This window comes from Gobius niger (genome assembly GCF_951799975.1).
Source record: "Gobius niger genome assembly, chromosome: 7".
Taxonomy (NCBI): domain Eukaryota; kingdom Metazoa; phylum Chordata; class Actinopteri; order Gobiiformes; family Gobiidae; genus Gobius; species Gobius niger.
The window spans coordinates 29,995,123-30,023,016 of NC_136858.1; the positions used below are offsets into that span (position 1 = coordinate 29,995,123).

The 27,894-nt window shown below is 40.1% G+C and overlaps 1 protein-coding gene across 1 annotated transcript in view; it reads right to left on the minus strand.

The window, feature by feature from the left end:
- Positions 1–27,894, minus strand: part of wdr11 (WD repeat domain 11) — a 79,053-nt gene that overhangs the window by 47,845 nt on the left and 3,314 nt on the right. The window contains exons 3-10 of the mRNA XM_079559709.1: positions 27,100–27,253; positions 26,515–26,688; positions 25,873–26,074; positions 18,496–18,661; positions 15,630–15,729; positions 14,459–14,657; positions 12,555–12,655; positions 7,675–7,851 (exon numbers count right to left, since the gene is read on the minus strand). Of these exons, the coding sequence (XP_079415835.1) occupies positions 7,675–7,851; positions 12,555–12,655; positions 14,459–14,657; positions 15,630–15,729; positions 18,496–18,661; positions 25,873–26,074; positions 26,515–26,688; positions 27,100–27,253 (1,273 nt within the window). The remainder of the gene's footprint in view (positions 1–7,674; positions 7,852–12,554; positions 12,656–14,458; positions 14,658–15,629; positions 15,730–18,495; positions 18,662–25,872; positions 26,075–26,514; positions 26,689–27,099; positions 27,254–27,894) is intronic.

A 27,894-nucleotide genomic window follows, 5' to 3' on the forward strand; every position in this document is an offset into this window, starting at 1 on the left:
TTTAAAGAGGGGGTATTATGCTTTTTTCAATCACATAGCACCAGTCTTATAGCACACTACAATGATGAAGATTGAAATGCAGTAAATTAGAATAACTGCCTTGTATGAAATTGCTCTCTCAAAATGGCTGTCGCGAACGTCTTGAAATAGGCCTCTGTCTCTTTAAGAACCTCTGACCCTTTCCGACACGCCCCCTCCACACGCTGTCTGTGGCATCAGTGGGGAGGGGGTTCTACTGAGGAGCATTGATTGGTTACTCGGCTGGTGACGGAAGCTCGGAGGCGTCTCCAGGAGGTGGGGGCGTTCCTAGGAGGACTCAGGCAAACCTATCCCTAAAATGGCTGCCATCAGAGTTTTTACAGATTACTCAAAAATACGTGAATGTGCCAAGGCAACACTTCAGGCATGTTTTTAATGAGGGAATAACATAATAACTTGATGTAAAGCTTGAAAAAGTCGATTTTGTATTTAAACCCCCCCAAAAAAAAAACAAATGACACAAATGTACCAGAAAAGCTGCAATAACGAGACGAAAGGTTAAGGTGTGGTTAAGGTTGGTGGGTAAGAGGTTAACGTGTACTGTAAATAAATGCACCTATGTATGACAAGCACTTGATACATAAAGTTTGATTGATTGATTGATTGATTGATTGATTGATTATGCCATTGAGATCGTTTTCCCCTTCGCTTTATACATTAAGTCATATTAGCTCCATTATGCTTTTTTATACATTACAAATAAAGAGCCAATTAAATTCTAATCATTGAGCACCGACCTTGGTGTTAGGCCTGCAGTCTGATTATCTAATTACTCTGAGATTGAACGCATGTATGTTCACTTTGCAGCGGGCAGCTTGGAGACAACCCCATGCTGGCTGAACATCTGGAGGTGGTGATAGGCAAAGCTGCGCAGTGGGCAGCAATAGCCCCGCATACGGAGAACAGCTGGAAGGATCGGGCAAACAGGAAGTAGGTAGGTGGAAAATAAAAATTCAACACATCATTTATACAGTGTAATTTCACTCATCAACCCACGGCCATGGGACTTTGGGGAGGTAGCACACAGTTCAGCTCATTTGGTTGCTAAAGAAAAACAGTTAAAATCAGCTTGCTTCTAGGGAAAGTTTTGTAATGAGAATTTGAATGATTACCAACAATATGGTGATCACAAACAGACAAAAGTGGGGTGTTACTTTCTTACCAAAGGGAATCATAATTCCTGGGCAAAGCTAAGTGAACTGCTCGGGAAGTTTGTGTCAAATGCATCAAAATTCATTGTTTTCAAAAGAACCTTTATCAAGGGACTAATTAATTCAAAGACCTTGCATGCTGCTGGGTGTTTAATGTATCCAACTTTTAGGAGAGACAGTTGAGTTTGTTTTGTGTCTTTTTCTAAAGGCTGCACAATGTAAAAACCACAACGAACTCATATACTGTCTTAGTCTGATGTTAAGAAGCAGGAAGATTTTGTCACATTCTATTACAAAGAGCGTGGGTGTTTTTATTAAGGTTTTCATTTCATACTGCAAAAAGCATCTAATCATGGTGGACCCAATTTTATTAAAATCTTGCAATAACATTTTGTTTGAAAACACTGGTTTGATGAATGTCTTTTGTTTCACCTCAGCTCCACCGGGGAATCAGAGAAGCAGAGGAGTCTGTGCATCTCAAACGCAAAAAGGCTTTGAATAGATTTTTGTGATCTCTGAATATAATGGCTATTTCCTTTGACAGATCACTGGATAGAAGAATGAATTCATCCTATAATTATTCTGTTTTCGACCGCCTGCTCCAGTGGCTGCACTTCCTTTACAATGTAAATGATATTTATAGTTTCTGCGAAAGAATCTGAGAGGGCTTTTTTTGTGAAGCTTCTGACAAACAAACAGTAATGGTTAAAAAAAATCAGTTGCATTAAAAAGTTTAGGTTGTTGATGTGATGCTTAGTTCAGTTTCTGCCAGTTACTTCCTGTAGGGCCCCCACTCCAAACCGCACAGCTGTTTGCATGAAGACTAATGCAACCCCTCTCCATTTATCCAGGTCTGTAACGGCCACAAAGATGATCTCATAAAAACCCCATAACAAACCGTTACTAGTCCCCTACAGACGTGTTATTGAACGTTTCCTAAAACTTTTCATTGTCCAATCTCAAGTTTGTTTACAGAGAGGGACCTTACCGTGCCTTTCTTTTTGCATTTGCTGCATCTTTTACTGAAACACAAGTCAAAGAAAGGGGCTTTAGGCTTTGTGTAATGGAGCTGTCAGGCTCACAAAAGATTACAGGTTTTTAGACAGGAGGGCAGACAGCGCCTGTGCGCACCGAGGTTGGCTGCACACCTTCTATTAGGACCGGATTGGAGAAATGGGCCAAAGAAAGAGCGGTCTGACAGAGGAAGTGGAGAGAGATAAAGTAAACAAAGACTGAATCATGTCCATCTGTAGTGAAGCTGTGAGTGGCAGTTTCAACCCTCTCTGTCCGCACACAATCAGGGTCGACTTATCTCTCTCAGAACATTGAAGGTAACTGGAAAAAAAGAACTGATTTTAGTTTCTTCACTCCGCACAAGCTGGTAAAGAGCAGACAAAGAGATTTTGTGTGACTTCACAATGTGGTCCAATTATTTGATTATTTCTAACAACTATGAATGAAAAAAAGCAGCAGTAATAACTTAATAATGTAATGTCTGCCCCGATCAACACAAAAACATGAACTACTCCAGCTTGTCCAGTTGTCAATAAAGACGCTACACAGTTGTAATACTTGAGCAATATAACAACACAAAGGCGATGTGCCTGTGTTGTACTTTGAAGTCCAAACGCCATATAAAAATCACATAATTTTCAAGGTTAAGGTATAGTTTATGGTCTCTGAAGGGAAACTAAGAGAATTGTGTGGTACCTGACTGGATAATTACCCTATTATGCATGTTTTGTGTTTATGGGGAAAATCTGGCCCTCATAGGGTTGCACCAAGACACGGAGAAAACATGCAAACACCACAGAGACGGGCTCGCATGGTTGAGGAATCAAACCCAAGACCAGATTGCCTCTGATGGAGTGAAATTATACATTCGTTCCAACATTGTGTGGCGTCTACCTTTAAAACACTCCTTGGTACAAATAAATACCCAAACAGATTTTTTTCTTTCTGCCCCGTTAATAAACAGACACAAAACAGTCTCTTCATCTAACCCTGCACCTTGCATTAGTAAAAACCTCTCCTTTCATCTCCCCCATAAAAGCCCGACAGCTTTAAAGAATACCACACATTGGGGAAAGAGACGGGAGTAGACGGGGAGTGTCTCGCCAAGCACTAACTCGCTGGGGAAGCATTGATGAGGTGTATTCTGTGGCTCAGAGTCAAATACAAGAGGCGACAGATGCCGGCGGCGGCCACAACACCTGCCACGCTCCCCACATCCGCATGATTACGGAGCCACTGACAGCCGCCATCACGCTCAGGACGGAGCGCTACAACGATACGGCAAGACTGACAGGCTGAGTGCAACCCTTACACCTCAGACTAATTACAAAGGTGGTTTGTTTACCATTTTCTATAGCGCTATGATTTAAGCGCTAATCCCATTTGTGCCACTAAAATAAATTGGTGATAAATTAAACATACTACCTACTGTTTTCCATTAAAGCCAAATTAGGCAGAAAGCCACGGCACCAAACTCGCTCCTCATCCAAAATCACACACAATTCCTTGCTTTTTAATTTAATTCAAGAGAGTATAACTAATTTACAACTGCAACATTCATTACTTCAAATTACAGCTCTGGTATGTCTTCAAGCTTCAAGAGTTTTGAGTTTCCTAGGAGAATGCATGAAATTAACTAATATTCTATGCTTTTTATTCAATCCAAAGGCCTGCATAGACAGTAGTGCCAAGCTCAGGAGCATTACCGGCTATAATGATGGCAACTTGCCAAAGTGTTGCTAACTTGGGAAAAGCTTGTGATTTATCAAAGCTTTCTCATGTGTTGATAAGCAAGACTAGACCCGGAACATTTTCTTAATGGCTCAATATTTCAAAGTGTTTAGTAAAGCACAGCAATTTTTGTAATTAGCTTGGTTCTTGGGCAAACACGAATCATCATAAATGACCCGCAGTTCTCCTTGGATTATTCTGGAGGGAGTCAGAGCCCCAAGTAGTGCGAAAAGGTCTTCTTTTTCACTGATTTTACAGCGGGCTTTTATGTGATTAAACATGTTCCCTGTACACAGTGAAACAGCTCTCGTGACCTCCATATAAGGGATAATCCGATTTAAGAAATTGGCTCTAAATTTAACACGACACTCTGGATTGTGTGTTTGTTTGTTTTTGTACTAAGAGCTAAAGCCTCAGGACTCTCCCGTCACCTTTCAAACATCCCTAATGTGATTATCAAATCCTAAAATTCTATTCACAGCCCTGCTAGGAGGAAGTGGAACAAAAGCTACAATCTGATTCAGCCACTGGACTGTTTAACCACTTCACATTGTAGATTACTGTGGGGACTTGACAAATCATGTGCATTGAAAACTCTGCCGGGTCGTTCCAGCTTTCACATCCAGGAGCGCCATCGGGGGCCAGCGGAGCACAGTCCGCCCCAGACCATCTGCGTTTGACGGGCTGCGGTCCCACACTGCTGCTGCATTCACACTCTTGATTGGGAGAAACAGAAATTGCAGCTCTGTGTTCAGAGAGAGCGGCGCTGAAAGGGCTCAGATTGGAGAGGGGGCTCTTGGTCTCTCCGTTTAGTTCCACCAAGCACATCAGACAAACTTGTAGATTGCAGACAGCGATGGTGAGTGTCCGTCTGAGCCACTCAGAACAATTATCAAATGGAGCAATCTGGTACTTGCATTTGAGGCCAATCTCGTGTCCCGTCCCCTGCTATAAAAGAATCGTCATCTCTCAGCAACACAAGGTTGTCTCACCTGTTTGTGAAGAAAAAGAAATGAAGCCTCAACGATCCAGGGATAAATGATATTGCCATGAAGGTTTAAACGCTTGAATCTCAAACATGTCAAGTCTCAAAAAACTTGGTATGAGCCTCTACTCTGTTTCACTTTTTGTAGTTTGCATTGTTTGCTCTATCTCGCAAAGCAGAATGAATACATAAAATTGATACCTGGATACTTGCCGATACTAAAAACAGTGATACTTGTAAAAGTCATGATAGTTTGCTGTGCTTTGCTTTGTATTCTAAATAAAATAAACAAAATGTAATCGATTTAAGACACATTATTAGAAGGCAGCATTGAAGTGAAACCCATGCAGCATAAAGACGTAAGTATAATGGCCCTAAAGGTGAATAGCTTTGCATTTGAGAATGTTTTTAAGCACCATTATTAGAAAGATGAGAAAATAAACGTTAATTAAATCAAATGTGAGGGTGTGGTAACTTCCTGATACACGTCTATGAAATGATTTATACTGAGCCTGTGATGCCGGCGTGTCCTGTAATGTGGACATGACGTGCCTTTGTGTAACAACAATGCCTCTCGACGAAAATTGCGGAGGGCTGAAGGTGATATTATTTATCTGCACGTCTGCGGCTGGGAGGGAACCATGTGTCTGTGTGAGCTATGATTAATTTATGTGGACCATGTCAGGGGACTAAGTGTAGGCCATTTTTCAGCTTGACAACTAAACTCGGGCTCTGCGGCTCAGGGAAAAGAGCCTTACTATAGCTTTAAATGGATTTTGGTGCAGGCACTTGCAAGATTGGCACAAAGAAGGGTTGCACCATATGGGAAAATAAAAAATAAAAATGTCTTCAAGATTGCGTTAATAATATTATTGTGATATTTTACTGAACAACAACAACAACAACAGTAATGGTAAAAACAAATGTAAAAGCTTAGTTTTTTCACTAAATAGAACTTTTGCACATTCTCCAGTGACCTAACATTTTTGTTTTTACAGTCAGTCAGATGGAAAACCTTTGTGATTTTGCGACATACTGTGGCCCCTTGTGATATGGATATTTTGTGGCATAATACTGCAATAACAATATTTCATTCTTAATTTGGAATTCAGCAACACACTCAGAAATGCATGCATGATTCCTGTGGCAATAATACACTCCCGCCATTTTTGCTTCTAAAACAAATAAATCCAAAGTTCACTTCCAGGGCTCCGTCAGCCGTTTTAGGGGAGTAATAATGCCAGATTATTTTCTCACTTCAAGTCTAACTTGTCTGTGTTGGAGAAAAGTGTCTTCCAACTGCAACTAAAACCAATGCCCCGGTTTTCTCATAGGAACTTTACTTGACATTATTTTATATTCAACTTAACAGCCGTTTCGAAGGACAGCTTCACTGGTCAGGCTGGAGGAAGCTGAAGCTGAATTGAATTTCGGGTTTGGAAGTATTTTATGAAGCACATTATAATAAGTGTAATCAACTTCAAAATGATGGTAAATATTACTATTGTCCATTGAGCCAAATAATTTATGCCATTACAAACTTCACTTCACCATTATATATGAACTTTATCAACTTTTTAAAGACTGAAAGAGAAAAAGCAGAGCGGGTCAGCCGGTTCAAAAGCTGAACTCGTTAGAATGCAAACAAACGGCTCTGCTCCTTCAAACAAATGTACTAATAATTACACTATTTGGAAGGAGAAAATTACATGCTTTTTCAGATAACTTTAAGATGAAGAGAAGAGAGTCAACAGGTTTAATGGTGTTGTGTAACCCAAGCAATTAGAGGGAAAAAAACTGGCTTATGCACCAATGTCTTCCATTTTAATTTTGCAATAACTATGCTGCAGTTAGCTGTACAAATCTGCCTTATACTGAAGATAGTTAATGTTTAAAAGGTCTCTTACCCGCCTTGTGCTGCTTTTCAATCTGAAAAGAACAGGCGTGTGTTCTGACCCGTACTTTGCCCTCCCCAGAAGTTGGTGCCCAGTGACAAATGCAAAAACTATAGTCCACTAACATTTCATAAATCAAAGGGACAAACGTCTTTCCCCCCAACACCCAAAAGTGTCGTCTGGAGAGACTGCTGTGATGACTAATGACCAGAAAGGAGGACGTTTTGACAATAAAATAAAAACGATGGGGCATTGCAGTGGAGGCAGATCTCAGGAGAACAACCTTGTTAATATCCTTGACATTTGTATCCTAACAACATGGGCACTGTAAAAATAAAGCCTATGCAAAGTCATTGCAGTACATTTCAGTGATGAGAGAGAAGAGAGAGAACCATTCAAACAAAGTGCACTTATGTAAAACAATAAATATCATTTAGCATATTTACCATCCAAGAATCTATATTTTTTTTATGGATTTATGTAGAACTTGATATTGCAAAAACAATATCATTAAATATTACTATGCAACATTGGTTAGAACGCTGGCTGAGAAAAAGAATTTATATAAGAAAACAATACAACATTTTACTAACTACTAAATTAGGTCTTCTGTCCTCCCACACGTTGGCAAATGTATGTGCAGTTTTGGTCAAAACAAATCGTTTTTAAAAAGACTGTGGGTGGGGAGGAAAAGTTTTGGTATACACTTACTCAGTGCTTTTGGACCAAGTAATAAAACAACGGAATAAAATCTAATTAACTTGCACATAACCTTAGAACTCAAAGATGCTGATTGTGTTTATTTCCCACTGCTTCCGTGACGAGTCCTTTGTCCATTCTTATGTTTAAAGATACCTACCTACGGCCAGTAAGGGCTGGTAGTGGCTGATGTTTTTGGTGGTGAGCGGAGGACACATGCGGAGCGCGAAAGGGGGCAGCGGGAGGCCAGAGAGGAGACCAGTCAGCAGGAACTTCAGCTGCACCTCGTGTTGGTTTGAAGACAGGGGAGGAGTCTCACCAGCAATCAGGGTCTGACCTAAAAAAGCAAAACAAAAACAAGATTAGAAATTGTTCGTTATACAGGAGCCTGTGCCATCTGCTGTGAATAGATTAAATCATTCCATGCTATTTCTAGGATGAAAACAACTTTCTTCAAGTGCAGTCGACCGGTTGAAGTCCAGGTAACAATTAAACTCATATTTGCTATCATAATTAGCAGAAATACTACAAAAATCACCAAAGTATCCATGGCAGCCTCTCTACTGAACTCTTACAGATTCCCATTTATGCAAACAACATACAACTGTAAGTTTAATTTTTTGCATTTTAACATGACAAAGCAAACAAAACACAGAAACATGTGGATAAGCAAAAGATATAGCCAAGCTATATTACATTAATCAATTGGACTATTAATGAGAATTTCTGACATTTGACCCCAAAACATATAGGAAGCTTCAAGGAAAATAAAGGGTTCCACTTTAAAACGTCTTTGCATTTAGGGACAGTAGCTCAGTTGGTGGCAATGTTTACATAGTAACATTAACTTGGTTGGTGATTCTATGGTCATTGGTCGCCAAAAGCAGGATATGGCGTGCTCGGTGTCGACACACAGTATTTAAGCACCTTCACAATCAAGTTAATTAAACGTTCTTGCAAATTGACTAAAAGATGCTTCAGCAAAAAAAGAAACTGTCCCCTCCATTAATCTATGCTGCAGTTCTCCAAGTTCTCCAAGTTTATCAATTAAGATGGATTAGGACTCAAATCACACATTTTATCTGATTTTGTTGATTTCATACAATCACCGCCTCAAGCCTTTTGTCCAATCACGCTTATTATATTGAACAGATTTTGACAGATCTATTTAAAGCCTAATGCTTATGAGGATGTCTCATGTTTAATTTGCCAGTTATGCCCCTTTGATCGTCGTCGTTTGAGCGTAACCCACAGTTTAATTGGCAGGAGTCGGAAAATCCATTTCATTCCTCATCATGTTTTATCTTCTCTGTTTAAAATGCACGGCGGCTCAGGAGACAATGACGCGAGATAATGATGAAACTACAAACAAACAACATAGACACACGAAAGTCAATGGGTCATACTATTGTTTCTATAAAGCTTGCTCATTGTGTTTACTAGGAACTAATTTAGTATGTACACCCACATAGCAGCCACAAAACTTTCACATTACTGCTCTTATCTATTATCGAGCATGTACTGAGATTGGATGTCAGGGTCTCAGGGTCATAACGATCTATTTTAGCTTATCCTCTGCAATCTAGTATCTAACGTTACTTATTTGATAGGGAGTAAAATTAACACTGCTCGTTACATCTATAAATCTGTTCTTGGCTACTTGACAGACAGTTCTACCCACGTTTTCATCTCCACATCTAAAATGAGCTGCCCCTCTAGGCCTGACTTTGGCTCCGTTCAACTTGTAGGTCTTAATGCCAAGTTCATCAAGATTTTGAGGGGAAATTAATAGTGGTGCGCATTAAAAATGAAATGCATCTTGCATCAGTTCCCCCCCCCCCCGTGAACAAAATACATCCCAAAGAGACCAGCACTCAAAAGAGTGTGCAAAACGTCACATTCTGTGCACAGGATACGAGCGATCGCGATGTCGTCACATCCGTTGGCCGTGGTAGGCATTTTACATTTTCATATTTGATAAACATTTTATTAAAATCCTATAATCTGCAAAAACAATGTCCATAAACAGGGCATTGCTTCTCTTGCGCTGTCACAGATCTATCATTTTATAAAACCGAGTTAGAGGCCTGTATGCATCAGCTGCCTACCAAACATCCGGCGAAAATTGCGGAAGTAAACAATAACAGCGATCGCTCGTATTGTAGACATTGCTACGAAGCCAAGAAAACCTGAGGATTTTCATGTGGACGAGAGCCAGTTTTTTGGATATGGCCTTTTGAGGTAGTGGCAGCAGAGAAAGGTTTAGCTGTGAGAATGTGGGCGTTGTATTCCTTATCACAGAATGACATTTGTATTGTGTCGAAGATGGATAGGTTGGATGGATGCGCCCTGACCAAAGATTAGATAAGAAATTGCAACTTCGGCATGAGTAGTTACAGTAGGAGGAAAATGTATATAAACACTTTGGAATTTCTTACATTTCTGCCTAAATTGGTCATAAAATGCGGTCTGATCTTTATCAAAATCATAACCAAACCAAATTAATATTTACTCTGACTTTCTTGCTTCATTGATTTCTGCCTCTATAAATACGATTTTCACTAGAGACCAATTAACTGTCATGTGGGTGGTTATTGGGATTGACAAGTTAAAGCCAAAGGGCAAATTAATCAATCTTTAAAACCGCATTGTGAAATCAATAAATAATAATTTCACCTTTATCATTTAAACCTTACCAGCTCGGTCATTTGTTCATTTATATTCTCTCACCATCTACATGCCAGTCCAGCGCCATCCTCACTATCAAATTTTAACTAGCTTCTATCAAAATGCACATCGAAACTCCAGTACCCTGCAGGGCCGAAGCTTCACAACACAGGCCTCTATTCACCGACTGTCATTCAGAACTGTAGCTTCAGGCGGTCACCGGCCTCAGTGCGCATCGTGTGTGGCAGCAATACAAAACCCTCCCTACATTAGACGCACTCTGCCTCCCAAAGGATCTCTTCCTCTTGGACTCCGCTCAACAGCAGAAAATGAATAAGTTATAAAAAAGGCACATCATTACTATTTTTTTACTCATACTTGAGCAACTGGGGGAAGAGGCAGAGGACGATAAGAAGAGATTGTAAGACATTGCCAGCAAAAGATTTGGAAGATGCCACCGCAAGATGTAAGGGGCAACAGCTGCACCTAAGGGGATGAATGCGGAAGTGCCCAGTCAAGAGAATTACTGTACTTCCCTGTTCCTTTGTAGACAACAGCGGACACACATAAAACTGTATCAGAAAGATGCTCCGAGGGCCAAAACACAAGAGACACGAAATAAACTTTTTTTTTAACTTTTGTCTGTGGAGTTTCTGAAAAGTTAAAGTCGAGGAACAGAGTGTTAAGTGAACTTTTATAGCTTGCAACTGGACGGGACAAGGACGAGATCTAAAATGTCCTCCCCACAATGCTATTCCTTTGATCAAGATGACACAAGCATTTTTTTCTGAAGGGATACTGCGGTGTTTCTTGGGTAAAAGGTGTCACAGCAGGATGTCAGATGACTCAAGATTGTGCAAGCATAGATTACAATTACGACACGCAGTAGTACTAAGGGAGGGTCTAAAGGCAGGAGACACGATGCAACTGTTATCCCCATTTTCAGAAATAAATAGGTTAATTTGTTATATTGTTTTGTTTGGTTGTTTGGCTGGTTGTGAGATGGAACCGAGTATCTTTTACTTTACAGGAAAGTACTTCCTACGGTAGAGTCCATGAGTGTGTTACATGACTTGGACTGTGGGAAAGCGTCCTTCACTTCCTCTGCGCTGTAGTGAACAAGCTAGGTCTTTATAGCAGAATAATGGCAAAGTAGAAACTGGAAAAGCGTCTCTGTTTACAATTAAATCACTCAGAAAAAGAGGGAGACCGGGTTAATGTTAATCCATTTAATTCAGGGAACTCGGCCAATAGTTTGTTTTGACACTCCGCTTGGAAAGTCAGGGCTCCATTTTTAGAAGGAAAATGACGCATGTGTTTTTATCAAATAAATATTTATGACACATCTAAACGAGTCCATACAATTTAAATAGAAGCAAAAAAAAGTTACATAAATTAAACAGAGTGGTCCCGAGGGGGGTCTAAGTCAACACTTCAGCTTCATACCGAGCGCAGGAAGTGGCTGGGCAGGGGCTGGGCAGACTCCCATGGAGATGTTACGCAAAGCGTTGGTCACTCCCCATAAAGCTGGAATATTTTCCGCTACTGTGGAGGGTGTGCTGGTGTTTTGATCACGTTTCTGCACCGTGGAGTTTGCCCTGTGCTCTGTAATACTGGAGCTAAAGCCCGACCATCGATATAGTCGGGACAGTGGTTAACTCACAGTGGGAGAAAGTTTGTAGTTTGTCCTGCGAGCGCTTAATAAGGAAGCAGCTGTTGTAGTCAGCGCTGCTTGCAGTGCACCACGCCTCAGCAAGCCCTTTATTTCTCTGAGCGACGCCCTCAGGCTCCCGGCCAAAGCACTGACGCATCGCCTGTGGTCTACACAAGATTCCAACTTCGTCTTGAGCAATGCTGTTGTTGCGCCAGGCGGAAGATCGGACCCAGTATATTTTACTAGCATTTTATACCCACTTGCCTCTTGTCTCTCTATTTTGTCCACCTTATTATCTTGCTTCCAAACGCTGACCAGAGCCTGATATCGTTGCCATAGAAACATACATTCTGTCTGACAAAAAACAGCTCTGAAATAATTTATGATAATCAGAAAGCTGACCTTGCATTAGCCTTTCACTGAGCAGGGAGCGCAGTCTAAAATGCTTTGAATGTTTGTGGAGATGGTAGAAAACTTCCCTATAAAAAGATATTTGTGTAAATGTCGCTCAGTCGTGAAAGGGTGAACCTACTTCCGCTCAAAATCAATACAGGCGGCTACTGTCCCTGGGCAATGCATTTCAGCCACATTAAACTTTTGATAAGAATTTCTCAAAAAGTGTATGGGAATTGTACTTGAGATTGGTGGAACTTTTTATTTCAGACTGATCATTGAAAGTATAACTAAAGCTGTATTCAGTATTAGCATCCCCTTCTTACCTATCATGCTGTTGAGAGACAGATCCTGAATCCTCTTCTGGTTTGGACCCAAAGGAGCACCACAAAAAGCCACCGGGGAGTAGAGTGGAGACAGGCCGGAGCTGTGGGGCAGAGGAGAATTAGCAAATGATAATTAAACATTATTCATAATGTTACGCAATTCATGAAATGGACGGGCATAAAGGTTGCTGCTAAAAGATGAACTTGCCCCAATTCACAAAACAAAATGACGGCCTGACTGAGGAATTATGGTGCATTAAGTAATCACCAACTTATAATGAGGCAATTCTTGGACTGAAATTGTTTTATGGAAAGCTAAAGCAAGCGAGTATGAATACGGGACTTATTTATTGTTGTTTTGACAGATGAACGCACAAGTCTGTTTGTGAAATAAAAATAAAATGATCGCTCGCTGGTTTATTGGTCATTATTCACACGATTATTGAAATGTTTATCGGCTAAGAAAGTTTCTGACAGATGATGAACAACATGCTATGAATTAAGATGCATGTATTTATGCACAAAAACACTCTTAGAAATAGAGTATTATAGATTAGAAATAAATGATTGCAAAAGATCACAAACCACAGACAAAGCATAGTTGTATGGCTCGGGTCACAGTATGGCCACAAAAATAGAGAATCCCTTTTACAATACAGAATCCTGTTTAACACTTCTAAAGCAGAACTGCACTCTTGAAATTCTCTTTTAAGATCAGTCACACCACAGTACTATGTCCTAAGGCTGCTACATGAAAACATCGGGAAGCATTTTATAAATAAATCTTGTCCAAATCTAACAAAGTGGTTTCTCCATAAATAGCCCATCTGCATTTATCTTGAAACGCTCAGCTCAAAGTGACAACACTGCCTCGCTAAAGAGTGTAGCTGGAATTATTAGTCATGTCAGTACACACGGCCAGAGCCAGAACCTCCTTTAACCGTTTGTTTTAAGCTTTGTGTGCCAAACAGACAGACTGAACGGCAGAATGCTAAACACAGTTTCAGAGAAGGATTTGAATGCCAATTGAGTTTGCTGGGAAAAGACAGCTGGCCGCATCAGTGCAGCACTGAAATCCAGGATTTTAGTCGGTTTATTTTAGGAAAACGCTAAAAAACAAAAGCAATCCTTTCTTTAGATGTCTAACAATAACCCGTCTTACAAAGAATGGAAATTGTAAGCAGCTTCAGAATTTCTATAAGTGAGAGAGAAACTAGTTTAAAACAAGACCTCAAGGATTGTCCAGACTGCACACTTTTCAAAAGAGAAGTTTTCAATAGTATCGGGGCTGAAGAAAGACGTAGCGTATGTTTTAAAGGTTATTGATTGTGTGCATTGTGGCATGTTAATAATGGGTGCATTGTTCCACAGCAGTGATAATGTGTAATATGAGATATGTGATGAAATACAATTAATTTTGTGATAATGTTATTGTGTATTATATTGTGACAATGACTCAAAAAAACAAATCTATAAAATTAAGTTACGAGTAATTGCTGGTACATCTTCTTCCAAAACTTCAAGAGCATAAAGGGCATGAATGTGCAAATTCATGTTTATGAGACGACACTTTCATCCCAAAAGTTTTGTGATAAATTGCTTAATTAAAACTTCTTGTGAGTCTAAACTTGAGGGCACACAGCGCTCCTCTTCTGTCACAAACACATCAGTAAGTCACAGGCTTGTACTCATCTTAATGGCAGTAAAGTGCACCTCCTACCTGAACAATTCAGCGGGAAACCAAAAAAATAGGTCAGAGGATTATCCTGCTTTTAAGTCACTGAGTCAGCTCACTAAGTATCAGAACTTTAACTAAATCCTCACTCTCTTCAAGGCTGTCACGCACCTTTGAAGTATAAACCAAAATGACAAAAACGTGAATAAAACCATATGCAAGGTTGTACTTGGGATTAGCCGAGGTCTTGCCGGACAGGGCTTTGAGCTCCCACAGCATGACTCTGCCGTCGCTGACCATCAGGGCCGCGTTGTTTTCGTTGATGGGGCAGATGACCATTCGATACGGGCGCACAGTCTTTGTCACTCTAATGGCATCGCACTGGGAACGCAGGTCATACACAAGCTCCTGCACAATCTGCTCCGGGTCTGTGCGAGAAATGAGAAAAATAATATGAATAATTAACTACATGGAACAGGAAAACAAGACAGTAGCCCTCAGCAGGGGTTCTCAAAACTGTCAGGCCGCTAGTCCATAAAATCACTAAACCGACCGCTTTAAATCAAAAGTACATCAAATTCAGTGTTCAGAAATGTTGTCTCAAAATCATCTTGCTAACCCCACTTTACGTCCCCCCAGCCTTAAAGGGATATTTCATGATTTTTGACATAGGGCCTCATTTCCTAGTTATCCGGAGTGTTGCTAATTTCTGGAGATTTTTTTTTTGTGATTTATGCAGTTCTTCTGTTTGGAGAGTTACGTGGCGCTAGGCTAATGCAAGACTAGCGCATTTCTACGATTTCTATCAGCTAGCCTGCATTAAACAGTCTGACAGTCTGATGCTGCTCAAATATAAGATATTTTAAATGCAAAATGTTTAAAATTATTCTATCGACACAGACATTTATATGGTTAGTCTGGCGTTATAAGTGATTTGCCTCAGGTGCACTGTGGAGCGGATCAGACTGTTTTTAATGCATGGTAGCTGCAACATAGAAATGCAATAGCCTTGCACAAGCCTAGCGCCACGTAACTCTTCAAACATAAGAACTACATGAAGTACACAAAAAAAAAATCTCCAGAAATCGGCAACACTCTGGATAACTAGGAAATGAGGCCCTATGTCAAAAATCCTGAAAAATCCCTTTAAGTACGATGTGAATATTATTTTGACTAGACTGTCAGCCAAGATCAGCATCTTAAACATCGTAAAGTGTTTCGTGATTCTGCAATTTTATTCTCTAAGCAAGACACTGTGACTTCCAGAAACGTCCACTTTCATTTGTTCTGTCTAGAAATTATAAAAGTGGAGAAAGACTGTGAAAGACTACACACTAAGAAAAGTAGAAGCTCAAGGAGATAAGACCACTGCCAAGGCACTAGTCGTGTCTTTTTCAGACCTGATGCGTCCTCTGTGGACGTGGAGCGACACACGCGCAGAGTGATGCATCCGTTTTCATGAAGGCAGTAGAGTGCGTCCCGTTGAGCACAGGGGATCACCTAAAATACACAGAAAGAATGAAACAGCTGGTGCCTTAATTAATAGCCATTAAGAATTTGATGAATTCTTCACAATAAGAAAAATGACCAGAGCCGAAAACAAATACCATGATTTTAGCCTGGAAGGATTAATAATGGGTGGCATTAGACTGAACAGCAGGAGGTGCCCCGGGTTTAATGGCACTATTATTAAACGAGTAATGAATTTGTTTCACCAGCAACCAAAAGCTGAGAATGGATTAAAACAACACCTATTCCAGATAAGGCGTAACCAACAGACTGAAGTATATATTGATAATAATGGACAAGTGATTGGCAGCTCAAAGTAAGTTTTTATCACAGCATATCCATAACTTGTTCATGGTATCTTGCACTTCCTTTTCCTCCTGCGCAGCTCTCTCCGCGCCACAACAGGCTTTCACCATCTTCTGGGAAGAGCTTAGTAGTTCATCTGTTGTATTCTACAGTGGGTGTCCATTAGCCAGAACAATAGTTGGGATAACAGATGTGTGAAGCTTAGCTGCAAGTCTTGCCCGGATACCTCCTCGTTTGCCCCATTTTTATTTCCTGTAGCACCTCTTGAGATGCCTTCACTGTGCTGCAGTTGTGGGGGGGCTCTTGGTGCCTCTTTGGAGTTTCAGAAGAAATTTGTAGGTCTCAAATATCTCAAGCTCATAAGCTAGCCGTTTGTTAACTTTTAAAAACCTGGGTACTTCGTGGATAGTACAGACTCTGCAGTAAAAAAAGAAAAAAATCAACTGAACCTCACAAAATTTGCAGCAAAGAATAAGAAGCCTGAAGACTGATTAAAAAGTGGTCTGGACTTGGTTGAAGGCTAACTCGCTCGTTACAGCAGAGGCGAACGGACAACTGGTTATGGAAGAACTTATGTTCCCTAAGGATTCAATGTATTTACTGCAGATTCATCTTTATTCATGAAAATCAAATATTACAGTATTGGCAAAGACATCTCTGCTGAGTGCTATCAGTCTTTCACAGCAGCCAGTAAACTGCTCATTTTCCAGACAAACGCTTCTTGCATGCATTGTTATTTTATTTTATTGTTTTATCTTTTCCAACAACTTTTGTGCATGTTTCCAAGCTGCTACTGTAAAGGATCCACATTAATCCACGTTTTCTCTGTCTCTCTATAGCACTGCGTCTCCCACTCTCCAGGATGAGCTTTTCCCGAAGTTGTGTGATCACTCATGCAAATTGGCTGCATGACAAGTGCTTTATAACACTTAGTGGAGAGCGGCTCGGACCTGGCCCGGCTCGGACGGCTGAATAATAATAAGTGCCCCCTCTCAAGCTGCGACTTTGGGGCTAACTTCGGGACAACAAAGCCCTGCTCTGTACCTTCAGTTAAACGGCAAGTCAAAAGATGAAAACTAAATTGCTGCCAAGACACATAAATTATGATTTATGGGGGAAACATGAGCTGTTGATAAAGTGGGAGAGAAGGTAAGTCAACACGAGCAGTAAAGTTAAGTGATTATTTTTGACGTTTTTCTCAAAATCGTTATAAAATTCTCTAAAGCAGTACTTTCTCGGACACAGTGCCACTTCCATCTTCCCATCCAGTTAAGTTTAGTCAGGTACACTCAAGATTACAAGTACTTTTATGACTTTTAAGAGCAGAGCAGGCAGCAATTTTCTTTCCCAAAGTAAACATTGTGTGACAGTTTTGGCAAAACAATCGTCTGAGTTTTAAGACATTTTGTTCTTTAGCTCTGTGTGGGAATGACACATAAGGCAAAAAAAATACTTAAAATGTAAAGGCAGAAAAACCCACAGGCAGAATGGGTGAAGCTCTTCTACACAGACTTAATTTCTTTCTGATAATTACCTGTAGATGAACCAATAGAAACTTAACTGAAGCCTTGATTACATCTTATGAATCTTGCTGTACACATGTTATTCAAATACAACAAACAAAAAAGCCTATTCTGATTTCATAAGCAGGTTATTGCAATACTTCACTGACCTGCACATGCAATTGCAGGAATACTTCTTTGAGTGTGGCAGCGCTTTCTCCAGGACTGACTCAACAGCTGTGACAAATCCTCCATCTAACATCCTTCTTGCATCAATCACATTTCAATTAGGATTCCAGACGGATAAATGGGTGGCAAAGGAGCCCAAAGGTCAGACATACTGCTGGCTTTGGCATTGAAAAGTGCAGGGGGCGAGTGCTACGTTTTTATCAGGACTGGGCCAACCTGCTGAGCCACAATCAGACAGACATAAGGTGAGAGGGAAGCGGCGGAGAGGAATTCATCATTTGCAGAGGGAGGAAGACGCTTGCCCAAAGGGGAGGCTTTTGAAAACTGATTTTTTTTTTTTTTTGAAAAGCACTTTCAGTAATTGAGTGGTAGCAAAAACTATAACTGTGGTTCATTCGAGGGGGAAGTAATATAAAAAGTAATAAGCCAACGATCAAAGGCAAAATCCTGGAGTTTTGAAATAAGAGAGCAAAATGGTACCTATATTTATCGCACCTGCAGCAACACGCTAAGCTAACTAAGCTGTTTTTGCAACTCTCAAATCCACAAGGTAAGCTTCTTTTCGCACAAGTACAAAAACAGGAGCAGAGAGAATATTTTATAAACTAACCACTGCACTACTTTGCCCTTTTAGGATATTTTCAGTCATTCAGTCATCCTGTCTAACCCTTTCAACATTTAGAGACCACGAGCGGGCATCTTGGATACTAGAGGTTCAGCAGTGCGTTCTTAAAGCACAGTGACAATCCTGTTTCATTACCTGTATGAAGGGCACCCCCGAGCGCTCGATGGCCACCACCCCCACAGTCTGGCTCAGCTCCAGGTCCAGGATCAGGATCTCTCTCGGGTACAGCAGCAGCATGTGGTTCCTTTTGGACGGCAGGTAGGACAGCTGCAGGCAGTCGTTCAGCGTCACAGCCTCGGCACTATAGAACACAATAGGAGAGGGCTTATTAAGATCAAAATATTAAGATGATGGGGCAGGTTAAGGCTAGGTAATAAGCACTCCTGCAGAGCTCCAAGGAAACTATTATCATATCAAATTACACCTGCCAACACTTTAAAAGAGCAAAAGTCTTATTTCAAGAGGACGCGTGACTAAGTAAAAAGTCACTTCACATCTTTGTGCTTGTCTAATTATAGTAGTGGAAAAAACACTGGTTTAATTAATGTGACTTGTAATGTTTGATGCTAATTTAACACACTGAGTGCCAAAAACGGAAAAACTCGGTCAAAATCGGTCCAAGGGCGGTTAATATTTTTGGTATTTGCCTCTTCCCATAACGTTAATGCCCGTCCAGAGAGGAGAGAGGAGGAAAGAGTCGGAGAGAGGAGTTAATCAGAAAGGAGAGTGTTGCATAAAACCCCCGTTATCTCCGTTTCTAGAAAAAAAATCTGTGATTAGCCTCGGTTTAGCTTAGATTTCTCAGGAACCGAGGCACGTAGAATTAAACTGTTTCCACATACAGAGAGCTTAGAGACTCACCTTTCAAACGAGCCACAGTGTGTGTCCATAGCTATAACATAGAATATTGCTGTGGTGCCACAAATATCATGAAAAATTGTGTGGATTGTTGGCACTCAACAGCTAAACCCCCAAAACAGCGCGGCACTCAATGTGTTAACATGAAATACAAAAGTCACCTTTGGGAAGATTTGAGTTTAAGTTGAAGTGGTATTAGATAAGAGATATTATCAAAAGTTTGTTCTGTAGACAGGGCGACGGGGGCGACAGTGGCGCAGATAGCAGACACCATCGTTGTGTCCTTGGGTAAGACACTTTACTCACCTTACCTCCAGTGTCTGCGTACACTGGTGTATGAATGAGAGTGTGAATGGGTGAGTGGTTCCTTGACTAAATTTGAGTGCCTAAATTGTCTCATGTACAGCGTTTTTTGGCCATGTCTGTGAAAGGCTCTATACAAATAAAGCTCTTCTTCCTCTTCTCACCACAGGAGTGAGAAAAATCTTCTGTAGATGGAATCTCAGTAGATTATCCTTTGTCAATAAAGTTTTCTAGTGTCATTTCATTTTACAAATATTTTGGAACACGAAAATCGTCGTCTTCCTGTTGCTGCGTGTTGTTGGTACGGCACTAAACGTTAGGGTGCATTACACTGCAAAAATAAATAACTAGATTAGCTTAAATGTCTCAATTAAAGCTTAACAATCCAAATTAAGATGTAGTTGGGTATTTGATATTATCTAACGTGTTCTGAGACGTCTCTGACTTTGCTTTTGTGAAAACTGCTCAAAACTAAATATATTTCCTCAATTAAAGTCATTTAAGCCAATTTTTTATTTCACTTTTTGGAGTGTACCACCACCGAGTATAAACTTGTCTCTTTTGGATACACCAGGAGATCCTTAAATCCACACTCTAACTACATAAAACACTGCTCAGATCACAAGACTCAATCCCCTGCCTTCTCAGCCACACTTTTCAAGATGAAAACAAGATTGACTTTTGTAATAAAATGCCAAATTGTTCAGCACTTTTACACCTACATTAGGCAATCAAAGCGTTAAACAATGGGGTGCACATCACATTATATTAAATTAGAATTGGATATATTAATGAATGTGAGGAAATTGCATTGTTATTACTGCACAGACCGCCATGATTAGAAAGGTTGGAGAGGACAAAAGGCAATATTAATGCATGCATACACCCTACATTCAATAGTGTGAGACAATAATAGAACTCCAGATGGAAACAATAGAGCAGATAACAATGCTGAACACAATATACGCAACACAATAATGTGTCCTTGATTCTTCCACACTCCCTGATCATTATGTGAATGGTAAACACTGTAAATCTATATCAGCTTTTGCTATATTTGTTTATCAAGTCCACACAAGATTAAATATGAGGAAAGATAGAATGAAAAACAAGACTGGCTGAAGGTCTAGACCCATCAATCACTCTCGCCCTCTTCCCTCCGGCCACAAAAAGGACACAAACTTTATAACGCCTTCGTGATCATTACCGTCCAGAGAAAGACCTGCAGATAACGGGGACTGGAGGGGGAGCACCTTTAAAAGATGGTGCCCTAAATCACAGCGTTAGGAGCCACAGAAACAGCTTACAGTGGGCAGAGGCAGAGACAGGAATATCTTAGAGACATAAAGCACAGGATCAGTAAGAACCTGCGTCAGGGCTTTGCGGCTCAGGTGCAAAACAAAAGAAATGTGTCCTCGGAACAAATGGAGGAAACCTTGAATAACCTGATCTCTGCCGAATACAAAGATGTAAAAAGTTATTAAAACCTAGCATACTGCAATGCGGAAAAAGCTTTAAAAAGTCTCTTTGGAAGTAACTTTAGGAATTTCTTTTGCATGGGTAGGAAAATCTGCTTTGTTGTGAACTGGCTTTCGGATTTTGGTGGATTTGATTTTTTTAGAAACTGTCTGTATTTTCCGCATTTTACAGACGCCAACAGGTATTTGCTGTCTGTTGTGAGAAAAAAGGTTTGTCTAAAGAAAAGGGCCGGATTACGCCCCTGGGCCTGTTGTTGCCGACCTCCGCTCAACAGGATCCCTTGGAAAGAACCAGTACTTTAGCCGGTGCCTATAGGCCTGTCACAATAACAGACTTTGAAGTTCGATATATTTGAGCCACGGAAATATTGCGATTAACATATTTTGAAGACCTTAACCCCCATCTTAAACGCGCACATCTTCTCCAGTTCAGCTTTATCCAAATCTAAAAGCTTCCTGACTGGAGCTTACAGCCATTTTTGTTACGTTTTTGTTTTTTTTAGTCTGGTACTTCTTGTCACAAGGATGATGTATTTTCATTCTTGTTTCACACTTTTAAACTCCATATAGTCCCTTTAATCTTAAAATATCCAACTATAAACATGAAATAAAAGGTTGGGTAAAAAATAAAGTATTACATCAGAAAAAATGGGACAAAAATTCGAATATATGTACAGACGATAAATATTGAGTGCAAAAATTGAACGTTTATCTGGCCTTTATTGAAGGATAAATCAATATAATAATTATCGTGACAGCCCTACCGGTGTCCACAGAAGATAAAATGAAAACACTTACATTTTTATTCTTTCAATCACAACAAGCCAGCTTTGTCATTATAAAAACTATATAGAAGCCAACTAACAGAAAACCTCATTACTATGAAGATGGTGGCTTCAAAAACATGTAGTATAGTGTGTTCGTTGCAGTATGGATCCCACTGAGAGGATAATTACTTTTCTTAATTATGGCTTTAAGACTTTGGTAGAAGAGACCACCAGCAGCTGAAAAATCAGCAGGAGAGGCCTCACCACAGTAGACTGAATACACCACTGTCAAAAGACAAAACAATGTCATTTTAGGATGATGAAAATTCAACAAGCCAGAGTCAAGAATCAGCAAATCCTTTTACACTGAAAGCTATACCCAATGTCTAAAACAAACTCCAAAAAGTTCTGTTATTTTGAGTAAACGATCAAGGAAGACTTTTGTCAGACCCAATCACTTCCTAAACTACAAAAGAATCTTGAGGTTTAAAAATGACAGCCCTTGATAAAGTGAGCTTATCATTTCCCAGATCACTGGCTGCAGCAGAGACTGTAATTTGTATGATATTGGGTTGAACTCACCAAGTGTCTGCTGATAGACCGTATGGGCCACGCAATATCTGAAAACCTCATCTATCATCGGAAGCACATCACAAAGGAGAGAAAAAAAAAAACCTTTACATAAAACCAAGGATTTTCTCTGGCAATTAGATTTGACAGATCTGTGCTAGAGAAATGGCTCTCACATAATAGAGAATGTTGAAATGGTAAAGAGAAAGAAAAATGAACTAAGATGAGCAGATTAATGTGGGCTTGTCATTAAAAGTGCTACAGCAAAATCAACATTAGGAGATCTTGGAGACAGGGTGAATAATATCGAATCCAGGTCTGGAAAAAAAAATTTTAGACGTTATTTTAAGGCAACCTCAGGTCCGGGGGCCACATAATAATCCACATTTGAGTTGTTTTGGCGAGTTAAGATGTAGTTGGGCTTTTGACCAAGATCATTGAGATTATCTATTACTGACTATTCACTTGTTCTGGTAGGTTTCTGACTCGTTTCGATACATTTAGTGTTTATTTCAAGTAATTTGTATTTGCCAATGGGGTAAGAACATTGGCCTTGTCCCATTGGCAGCTCCACTTTCTTGCTCTGTAAAGCACTTTGGTGTGACTGCCGTGGTTATTGAAATGTGCTTTATAAATAAACTGACTTGACTTCTTTCAAGTAAGATTTACCTTACCTTAACTATAGTCTGTGAAATGTCATCCAACTAGCAAAGTAAACTTGGTCTGATCAGGAAAAAAGCGAGTAAAAAACCCTCAAAAGGACCTCAATTCACGTAATTTAAAAGAGACTAGATGCAAGTTGGTCATTTTATGCTCACTACTGCCACCTCACGTCTTACGCGTAACTGCAGGTTCTATATTAAGCTCGTGCATGACCTGAAGTAACAACTTTTTGAGTGACAGTGCAGGATTTTAGAGGCAGTGATGGTGAATAGGTCTGGGCTCATTTTACACAGGGGGGGGAAAATACATAACTTTAACATTTTTAAACTCTGTATAGTCCCTTTAAGTCACTGCTTAAAGCCAACTACTTTTTGTAGTGTATTTTTTACACTCGGTCATATTTAATGTCATTTATTGGCATCTGCAATAATTACTCGGGGTTTCAATGGTGAGGTTCGGCCCTTGGTGTTTTGGAGGTGATAAAATCTCGGCCCAACACAATACAAAGTTGCCTATCTCTGCTCTAGATGGTCGGAGATCTTAAACTTGAATCTCTTAAAATCAAGAATATTCAGAAAAAGTGCTGAGCCTGAGATGTGTTTTTAGCTTCACTACAACTTCAATAACTCCACACTGTTTAATTTGATTGATGTTTTGCCATTACAATCCGAATTTACTGTAGAGAAAGAGATTGTGATTCTCAATGGGACTTCGTGGTTAAATACACTTTGTGGGGTGTACAGAGAGAAAAAATAATCTGCATAGGTAATGCTGCAATATGTCAATGTTAAAATATCATTTATAAGCCTATCTAAGTTCATAATAAAAAGGGCAACAGACATACTTAGAAACCAGCAAATTTCACATTTAATTTACAGATTTATCCTTCTAATTAAAATATGCATTCCTCAGAGCTGTCTATAGAGCCTTGAGCCGTAGGTTACATACAATCTAACACTATCACACTAAAAAGAAAAACATTTCAACATTCTCCCAGTTCTGTAATGAGTTGGTTTAGTCAGTATCACATGTACAAAGTGAGTCCAGCTTCGTTTCAACGTAAACCCATTAATCTCATATTAGAGCTGCCTTTAATCATCGCCGTAAATCCCAGACGTGATGAATAGTTTGTCCCTCTGCTGCGTTCCTCCAAAACAAATAAGCTGTCACATTTTGCCGTCGACAGATTAGTTTTCTTGCCAAAAATGAGGCGAGCGGCAAATTGGAGAGTGTTTAAGAAGTGCAGACCTCCGCGCACAGCGGCTGAGTCAGCATCATTACTTTTAAATGTAAGCCAAACCCGACCTGTCGGGGGCATAGTCAAAAGGAGGAGGACATTGAGCTGAAATGCATACACTATACTAATACTCTCTGGTGCTGGAAATCATTTAGGTATACAATCCAAATTCTATTCACAGTACAAGTGGGGAATTACCTGTTACACACTCAAATTTTACTCTTGATTTGATATAAAATTTCATCTGCCCTTTAATTATACAACCCTCTTTTTTTCAAGTCACTTTGTCTCATAAAATAATATTCATCTTGATTCCTTTCCATATCACTTTATATCGTAAAGTTCAATGCATTCACATGAACATGTAATGGTAAATCTGTATTTTTAGAAAAGGTCAGAAGACTATTATTATGATGTCTATTTTTTCCCCATTCCATCCATACCAAGAGTTAAGATTAAATGCCTGCGTTTTACCTGATTCAAGTCCATGCCCTTTTAATACAATTTTAAACGAGGTTAGCCGTTTCTATTTGTACCATTTATTTATTTTTCATCCAGTATATTGCCCTATAAATGCTTTAAAGTATAATTAACTGATAAAAACAACCTGAGTCCTTGCTTCAATGGACTTTCAGAGGATACAACTTAATCGATTTGCGTTGACACACACAGTCACGTAGCGGAATCAAAGATAGATATACAGTAACCTTTAAAGGCGCAGATGCCCTGAGGCTACAACATGTCCAGTCTGATTATCCCTGACAAAAACACGAGAGTAATGCAACAGCACGGACTGTCACTTAGCATAATAAAGCCCCTTATAGAAGTCAAAATCACTATGAAGATGCTCGAGGAGGCATTTAGATACATTTATGCAACATAAATACTAAAGAGACAAAGTAGATCGTTAAATGATTGTTATTGCAAAATCCATGCTGCCACAATATATTGCAAAATGACTGAGGTCTGACAAAGAAAGAACGCATGGGAACTAAAAACAAGAATGCCAACCAATCTAGGTTGACGTTAATGCAAGGTACTGAGCTGAAATTGTTTTGTTAAATATTGCAATGCCATCTCCAGTAGTAAATAGTCATCAAAACTTTCCTCATATCCTGCAGTCACCACACCACTTCATCATAACATTTACACAAACTAGGGTAGAGCAGAGCCAGAAAAAAAATTCCTTATTCAGCAAGATGGATTATTCCGACAAGCCTCTGCAATTGCCATTCTACAGCTCAGTCCAAATGTCAAAATGTCAGAAGAGAAACAAGTTATTTGTCCAAAGTCCAAAGGCAAACTGAAAGAATGCCATTTATTTGCGAAAGGAAACCAGACTTTGAGAGGCAGCCCTCGCTCTCACTCCTGCATAGATTCTCTATTAGCCCTGGTGCTTTGTCTGGACAAAGCTCTGTGGTCACTTTGGCTCAGGGCGGTACGTTCAAAAAAACAGGAGCTGTACTTAAAATGAAGCAAGTCGAATAAATCATTGTGCTGCTTAAAAATGTATGACTTGTATTTCAACATATCCTGAGGCGCAGATGATTAAATTTCTAAAACTACAATCGATCACCAACTTTGTTTTTCCTTTAATTACATAATAAACCAGAAACACACAGCAGTCTATACTCACGTGGGTTTCTCGTTGGTGATGAGCACTTTGACCTTGTTGAGGGCCTTCTTGGCTCCAGTGGGGGCCGGGGCAACTGCCGGGGCAGGTTTGGTGTGGGCGGGACTGGCGTGGGGACTGGCGATATACACCTTTTTACCGGCACTTCCTGGAGGTTTGGACGGGGAGAAGTCCGTGATGAAGACGATCCCTTCGCTGGTGAGCACTGCCAAAGAGGTTCAAATAAACATTAATAAACATCACTTAGTAGCTTTATTAACAATTTATCAATTTATGGCAGTGTTTCCAATTACTACAGAAGACTATAGTTGCACCCCAGGGGTCAAGCTTCTCCCCCATATTAAATAAACAAACACATTGGAATAAATTGGGGTACAAAATTATACTTGTTTCCTGTATCATCATAAACAAATTGCAAAAAAATCAGACACAGGGCCTTTAAAAATGTAACTATTAAATCATGTGCATGTTTATCAGTAAATTGTCCAATTGAGCCTGTTTTTAATCACATGATCCACAGCCACAAAAATAGTCTTTCAGTGATTGAGTATCAGCCTTCTCTCCAGCCTGTCTTTTGAGAAAAGTTTAACCAATCAGTATCCAGATGAATAAGTGCTATATTTTAAGTGGTTTTAATCAACTTACATGCCATATTAGATGGGTCAAAGGGGTCAAAGGAGAAGGACAGGATATTCTCTGCATAGCTCTTCTTCCAGAGTTTGGTGCCTGTGTCTCCATTCCACAGGATGATGTAGTTTGGAGGATGCACTGCCAACAGCAGGTCCCGGGACGCATCCTGATTCCACAACCACTCCAAGTCTGGAAAAGACAAACAAGACAAGACAATGAGGGCAATGACAAAAACTGAAACGTCTGAGCCAGAAACGTCATTCTTTATGCCGAATCGCACAAAGCTTCGCCACTTGGCAGGAACAGCCTCTTTCCAGATGGCAGAAGGATGGATCGAGTTTGTTTTAAGCTCATAAAAAATTAAGTCAATCAAATAATTACTCAAGGAAAATTCAAGTACTTGGTTTGCAAAAAAGAAAAAAAAAGCACTTTATCATCTATTAATAGGCCCGCAAATTCGGTTTTATCCAGGCAAATCATAACAAAGTAACTTTATACTGCAATTCCCTTAATACTAAAGTGCAGAAACATAACACTCATTACAACCATTTATACAAAAAATAAATAAATAAAAGCTTTCAAGAGAGATGTGTGGCTGACCTTGTATGGGTTTGGAGTGCTCCTGTATCTCACAATGGGCTGTCCCACTGACCACGTCCCACACAATGATCTTTCCCGATGCGTCTCCCGAGGCCAGCCGCAGACAGTAAGGAGAGCTCAGGTTGTGATAATAATTTTCTCTGGACCACTTCACCTGGCATTAAAGGAATAAAGACATCTATTATGTGGAAGGCTTTAGTGAAAATATGTCCCTTATGGCAGTTTCTTTAAGACTGATCAACGAGGAACACTTTTTCAATTGAGGGTTCATCTATCCATTTGAATGAATGGGTTGTAACTTTGCGTTTCCCAGTCAGTCGGGCAGGACACGATGGCTGTTTCTCAATTGCGAGGATCCGTCCTCCGTTTGGCCACTTCGTTGACGTCCTCGGTGGCGGCTCCTCCAAAACGGAGCGGAGTGTCCTCTCACCGCCGCCTTTGAGCTCAAATGGAACGGCCTCCGGAGCGAGCGGCTGCGTCAGGTCACGTGTCAATCTATGCTCATTAAAACAACTGTTTTATAAATAACAGAGCACAGGAAACTGTTTATGTGGAACACAACTTTTTTTAAAGTGAGTTCAAACTAATAAAGTTTTGCGAGAAAAGAAAAAAGAAACTATGCTGCAGTGCATCATGGGTAATTTCAGCTCTCCGAGGCAGCGGAGGATCCACAGCTGTATCCTTCGTAAATGAGCCAAACGGAGGAGTCGAGCTGCGAGGGGGCGAGTGGTCCAGGTGAAATGGAACACCACTTGGCGGCGCCGTGATGACGCAAATGACGTCCGAAGTGGTCGA